The sequence below is a fragment of the Copidosoma floridanum genome, unplaced genomic scaffold (assembly GCF_036245765.1).
Source record: "Copidosoma floridanum isolate Cflo_tuat_1 unplaced genomic scaffold, Cflo_Japanese_pri ptg000013l, whole genome shotgun sequence".
Lineage (NCBI taxonomy): Eukaryota > Metazoa > Arthropoda > Insecta > Hymenoptera > Encyrtidae > Copidosoma > Copidosoma floridanum.
This window is the reverse complement of record NW_028321890.1, coordinates 32,649,742-32,657,000: the sequence shown is the minus strand read 5'-3', so window position 1 is coordinate 32,657,000 and position 7,259 is coordinate 32,649,742. Positions and strand designations below refer to the sequence as shown.

At 39.6% G+C, this 7,259-nt stretch overlaps 1 protein-coding gene across 1 annotated transcript in view; it reads left to right on the top strand.

The window, feature by feature from the left end:
- The first annotated feature begins 5,287 nt into the window (after positions 1 to 5,287).
- kay (transcription factor kayak) overlaps positions 5,288 to 7,259 on the top strand; it is a 53,762-nt gene continuing 51,790 nt past the window's right edge. Inside the window, exon 1 of the mRNA XM_014350469.2 lies at positions 5,288 to 6,415. Coding sequence (XP_014205955.2) covers positions 6,116 to 6,415 — 300 coding nt within the window. The 5' untranslated portion in view covers positions 5,288 to 6,115. The remainder of the gene's footprint in view (positions 6,416 to 7,259) is intronic.

Genomic DNA, 7,259 nt, shown 5'->3' with positions numbered 1-7,259 from the left:
CATCAAACTCTTTTTTTTTTTTTTTTTTTTTTTTTTTTTTCAACTGTTCGACAAAACAGCTGAACGACAGGAATGTCAAGTGCAAACAAATTAAAACTAACAAATGCGCTATATAGTCGTGCAACAGATAGTGGCAAGAAATTTACGATAAATATTGTTGGTATTATTTTACGAGGGACACAGTAGGTACTTTTTAGAACTTCAAAGTCAGATTATTTTATTCTCAAAACCAATACACCTTCCAACGTTGTATTGATAGACGTATATGTTATGTGTTTTTAAAAATGTAGTATTTATCTTGAGATTGAAAAATTTTTCAACTATTTTTCCTTTGTTGAAATTCCCAACGAAGACGAGCCTTGTGTACTTAAAACTCGCATACATTTTGTTGTTCTCAACACGGATAAATGCCAAAGTTGCATGTTTGGTCTTTTATGCCCTCATCAGTTAATCGAAAAATCCATGAGGTCGATATCTGTACGATATAAAACAAAATAGCTCAAACCATAAAGAAGCTCTAATTTTGCAATCACACTTATTTCATATAGCAAGTTTTGTGGAAAAAGTTTAGTTTTGTCTTTTCCGATTCAACAAAGCCAGAAAGACTTAGGTATCGCGAATTTCCATTTCCAAGACCGTAGGCTACATCTAATTTTCCTCTTATACTTCAGACGTGCTTCTATACGCCTTTTTTCCTCATGAATCTTCATACAGAGAGAACCTAAGCTTGTCAAGGGTATCCTATACATCATCGGGAGGTCCTTGCCTATGGACAAGTTTTTCCGCAGATAATATAAACGTAACATATATGTACGATTTTTACAAGGTCTATGGTGAATATGACAATGACAACCGATTTTGTTACCAAAACATAAATTGAAATTTATTTTTTTAATAGCAAATTTACATGCTTAACATTGAGTTTTTCCCATGTAACATTTACTTTGGTTTCCCTTCTCATCATTTTTTTACCATTTAACATTATAATAGTGTCCAATAAATGCTCATACAAGAGCCGTCCAGTAAAATAATATTATTTTAGTGCTTCTCTACTTAACCGCAATTAAAAAAACCATTCGACTGATTTTAGGCGACAAGGGTACATTGTCATGGTAACATGTAAAGCGAGTGTAAAATGGCTTAAGAATATCATCATCAATTCGATTAACCCATGGAATGAAAAACAGGATGTATGAAATTAGTGTCAAGTATACACGAAAACTTCTGTTAATGCCACATCGAAAGGCAGCTGGTATTTTTGATCATAATATACCAGCCGAGCCCCCGCAGTAGCAATGTACAGTTCCCAATTATTCGTCAAGTTTTACGGAAAAAAAACATACTGTGAAAGAGAAGAAACAAAAAAAAAATCAACTCCAAGCGTGAGCATCATCCTTTCTCGTGGTATCCTTGCGCCCAGTTTTTCCCACTCGCGAGATAATCCTCCCCTACTCCTTGAAAATCGTCGAATCTAATCAAGCAGCCCAGATCGCCAAGGGAAAATCGGCAAGGGCACACGATTCCGAGCTCGCTGTTAATGACATTCCTTGCGCCAGTTAGCCTCTCTCGGTACACACGAGGCGAATCAAAGTAAAGAAAAAAAAAAAAAAAAAAAAAGTGCAGCTGCACGCGAGAGAGAAAAGATCGCACCGGCGTCCTTGACCGGTAGGTAGGTATATATCGGTAAGTATGGAAGCTGGCTCAGGGCCGGCTCGCCTGCCCCGGTATTACGAATTCGATCGCGGATATATATTATATCGCGCGAACGAGAAATTGCTGCAGGGAAGGATGCTGGTATGGATACACATTGGGTGCGTTAGATATCCTCGAGAGATCGGCTGTATAGACACGCGTTGGGACAATTCCATCGCCCATATATACATGTAGCCTTTAGCTTCGATGGCCCCCTTAGGGAAAGTTTATTTTTAGCTTCTAATTGCCCGTCGGCGAGCTTTAATGCTCGCATAGAGCGAGACAGAGAGTAGTAGAAAAGAGGCGGGAGGGGGGGGGGTGTTGAGGCTAATTCAAAAGCGGATCATTCCACAGGCTCTTCACTCGCTGTCTGGACTGGATCGGTCTCGAGACTATATGCTCGCTTCGACCCGATTCCCTGCTCTTGATTTATGTGCAGTTTTTTTTTTTTTTTTTTTTTTTTTTTTGTCGACAAACTGAGATATTTACACAAATACATTGCTTTTTTTTGCAAGAATCTAATTACATTGGAGGAAAAAAAGTAACAGAGATTGTTCCCTACGATTTCATACCTGTCGTTTCCAACCTGAACAACAACAAACAACTTTTTTTTGTACATACAGTACCGAACGATTTCAGAATCCTAACTTTTGTGAGGAATTCCCGTGCGGTCAAACTTTTTATTATTATTATTTTTCGAATGTCAAAACACCTTGGAAATAATGCCTCACTACAACATCCCCCTTTGAAGTCGTAAGTACACACCTAACGGAACACGCGGAGGAAAGGAAATTATGTCACTCCCCCGATCTCCTCTGTCGGAAATTCCATTCCCGAGCTCTTTCTCTGCTTCACTTCTGGTGCTCTTTCTATCCTTCGTGGCGTGGAAATTACGAATTCCGAGATAGCGCATCACGTGCGCACGAGTTGCATCTCGGCCGCTGGGTGTACCTATATGTGTATACATGCATTATAGACACTGGAAAAAAAAAAAAAAAAAAAAAATAGGAATCGGAAGAGGAGAAGCAAAGAGGAATCTAATAGGAGGTGTATATGTATTACACGTGTGCGCCGCGCCGGTAGAGTGAGTCATACCGGGGGGGGGGGGGCCTCTTCGCCCACGGAGAGAGGAACACAGCTGACTCACTGTGTTTTCTCGGAAGATCGGCGGTCCCCCTTCTCCGCGAAATTTTCGCTCCGGATCAGAGAGGAAAAGAGAGACACCGGCGAGGTGAGAGATGCTCCCCGGCTTTGGGCCGCACACTGTGCGTTGACATTATATTACCATGCGGTATATAAGATACAATAAGGTTGTACACCAGGGAGGCCAACCCAACTGTACACGTATATACATATAAAGCTATACGCGGGGTGGGGGGGATTCTTTGAAGCTTTCGAGGGAGAGATTCGGTACGGTGGTCGCACGTCGACGGCTCCTTTCTTTACGGCTTGATTGCGTGATTGATAACCGTGCTGGGGGATGCTGCTGATGATGATCGCCGCCCAGGGAGTCGGGGTGCCACGGGGATATCCTCTTGTGTCGCCGAACTTGTTTTCGACTGTACGGGCATTACTATAGGCGCAGTTTGAATTTTACTGCCAACCTTTTTTTTAGGAGCTTTTTGGCGTTATGCATCGTAAAAGATATAATATACGCGTGTGTGTGGATATGGCACGGGGGTGACGATGATGCTGGTGGTGTTCAAGACCAAAAAAAAAAAAAGCGACTCTTTATTACTTACAAAGTAATTTACGTTTCGGTCGTTTGTCGAGCTGTATGACTCGCCGCAAAATTTCAAACGTTACAAACTAAATGCGAGTAAGTGGACACCGGTGTTTAGAAACAATGCTCCTCCGATTGTTTTCGAGGCGACCTCGTGATTATTTCATACATACATGCGATTCGAGGTATGATAAATGAATTAAATTTAAAAAAAGGATGTTTTAATAGATCGTAAGAGTATATAATTGTGATGGAATATACTTTTTTCTGCCATTGCTGTACTACAAAGTGCAATAATTCATTTTAATTAAACTTTCGTGCAAAGTGAAAAGTACAAATTGATTTTTACAGTTAATAACAATAAAATGCAACTGTGTATACCTACACATTATAATTTGATGTAAATAAAATACTGTGTTTCTTGTAAGAGTGTTTATATTAAATTTTACCAAATTACTTAGGTTGAATAATGCTCGATTTGTCATAAAGTTAATTTTAGTTTGATAAGATTCTCGGCTGACGTTAGAAGAATCTGGCGAGTCGTAATTGTCGCGTATACTCATCACAAGCACGACGATGGATTACCCAATTGACATAAGATAAATGTAATCAAAAACAAGATCGTTAAATTTTAATTTTCAACATCTGCCTCGAAACAATCTTATCTCGACCGACGATAATATGCGTAAGTGGATCAGCAGCCCGTACGATCGCAAACTTTCTATTCTTATCGGTTACCACTTTTTCGATTCAAAAGGTTGTATATATTTCATGCTGTATATTTTTATACGTAATTTTTTACTTACACATAATTATTATTATTATTTTTTTTTTAATTCTTCACAGCTACTGCTTTTACTTATCGCAATAAATATTTGCCGTCGTCGAAAACGTTTTCATGTCCATGAGTCATTGTTAATTATTATTGAGCATCAGTCTGCTTCAAAAAATTATTGCTCTTTTTTTTTTTGTTATCGCACTTGCCGCATTCTTGAAAAATGACGAATTACTTATTTTGGGTGTCATTGCGCTATGCCTCCAAAATAAAATTGAAACACATATATCAGTATTGAAAGATGTACATTTATAAATTTGAAGTCAGCAAGAATATTTAGGTGTAACACTATAAAAACTAAATTTTATCTATTTGAGTTGACCGTAAACATTAATTAGCTACGATTTAACGGTCCATTAGTAAAAAAAAAACAAAAAAAAAACACTGTATGCCAAGGTTCTTCTCATCATGCGAAAATAAATAGAACTTTTTAAATATAATCTGATCATACTTGAAGATATACTTTTACGGGTTTAATGTATTTTATCGATAGTTTAAAATGAATCGTAACAGCCGGTATCACATGATACAGGATTCAAAATAGCCCGCGCACTTCTGACGTCATAGTCCAGTTGTTCTTCGTATAGTGACATCATTATATAATTTTCAGTTTGTACCAGACATATTCTATGTACTTAATTTCTTTGATTTCTCAATAGGGGCTCTTTCTTTCTCATCTCAAGATAATTTTCCCCCCCTATCTCACCCCCTCGCGCAACCCCTAACCTATAAAAATAAAAAATAAAAAACAGAGTTGGTATGTAGCCGAAGATTGCCGAGCAGAACCGATCTCATGCTCTATATATATATGTATATATATTTGCACATAAAAATTTCGGAGCAGTGCTCGAGTCTCAACGATAGGTATATGTATATATATACGCGAAGCAGAATCGCGGAGTTGTTTACGTATGCGCGTCTGCGTCATGGGTTTGTGGGTGCATGAAAGTGCGAGAGAGACGAAAAGATGAAAGGTAGGTATTCCCTTCGTCGGCGCGTGACTCATCGGTCGCGGTGGCGGGCGCAGTTTTAACGTGCAGCTTTTCGAGTGAAAGCCTCGGATTAATCTTACACTCGTTCGGATAATTATTCTCTTTAATTTTTCCTTATGCATAAACATCTGTTGGTACATGTTTACACTGTGACGATTGTTTGTTTTTCTTTCTCGACCGCTATTTTCTGCCTGAGGGTAACAGATTGATGAAAATGATCAATGATACAGATTTAGCAGCACACGTTAACGCGTGGTAGACGATGCCGTATCAGGTCGAAATGTCTTCGTTCAGTGTGGTGTATACTAGACTCATAGCCTCGACTTTAACTTCAGCCGTTGGTTGAAAGTTCGAGAATGAGATAAAATATTCACAAACCACACACAGTGCAGTACAGCAGCTGTCATAACCTAACAGTAGCAAGTGCAAGAACTCCGAAACGAAGGTATACCTGATTTGTTTACATCTTGCATTTATCTCGCAGTAAAGTGTGTTGAATACACATTAAAATCTATAGTTACACCTTTATCGTATGAACATGTACAACTGCTGTGTGCTCCAAAATGAAGGGATGTACAGTTTGAAGATTAGGTGATGTAGAAAGATGTTCTAGAAGAAGAGAAAGCAGCTGCACAGACATTCCTTAAAGATTCCACGAGAGAACAGAAAGCTTGAAAGTGATTATACGTCTACGTACGTACACACATAGACACAATCATCAAAATAACAGGCAACAGGTGGTGCAGTGTGTTGGACGATGTGCTGATTAATTTACAAAGGGCCTGAACAATAGGGGGTGGGGGGGACCAATTGTGCATCTCGCTCAATCGCGAGTAGGTATAAAGTACGATTAAAAACAACAACGCCGCGTGAATGAAGATCAAGTGCGAGCTGGTGCGGGCAAATCAGCAGCAGCAGCGAATTGCTGCTGCTGCTGCCGCCGCCGCTGCTGTGGCTGCCGCTGCCACCGCTGCCAAGAAAACCACTGCAGGTGTAGGGGCTGGAGCGGGCAGCCTCGAGGGCACCGAGGAGACGATGAAGCTCGACGTCTCGGACGTACTCTATGACAGCTCGAGCAGCGTGTCCAGCGATAGTGCCACCTCGTCTCAGAGCTCCCGAACTAGTCATGACTTTCTATCCAGCATTAGCAGCTCCTACACGCCGTCCAGTACCGTGAGTATTTTTTTTTTCTTTTTTTTTCTTTTTACAGTACATAAGTATCATCGTTGATGATTGTTTTCATTCTTATTTTGACAGAAATAATTTTCTTTATTTGTACGTACACATGCACCTGTGGACAACGTGCGTGTGTATGCAAATGAGTTTAATAGTAGGCGCTTTATGAATGGAAGAGAAACTGTGAGGCATACCTACTTATACCTTTTTCTTCATCTTCTTTGTAATCTATTCCTTACTCTAGACCTGCCGATTTTTAGCGAGTCAGATCATTTCGACAGTATTCTGGAAAAAAACTGCTCTTTCATTCAACAGCGTAATTACGGAAACAACAATTATTTAACTTTCATACGGCATCTTGTATATACTATGTAAGTACAAAAGAACTCTTGGCAAATAGCATCCATCACGTAAGTATACTCTTTACTTATATCCCGTTTAGTAAAAGGGAAGATGATGAATACGAGCCTCACCTTAAAGCGAGAAAAAGCGTGGAAGGGGCGATAAACCCTCACATACTTGCAAACTATATATTTTATATTCGCACGTACGAAACACAGACTCGACACTGCACATGAGCTTGAGCGGCATATCTCGCATTTGCATTGCACGATAATCGCTATGCAAGAAGGCGAGTCGTTTTCTAAGACAAAGCGTGAACACACACTCTCTCATGTGTGCAGACCTCCATCTATACGTGGCTATAGCTCGCGAGAGCCTTTGCACTATGTAATACCTCTCACCCTGTGAAAAAGCGTAAAAAAGTGGGCATAGGTTCTCCTGCTACTAACTGTACTGAAATATTTAATAGGAATTCGTGTATATATTGTATAAAAGCCAT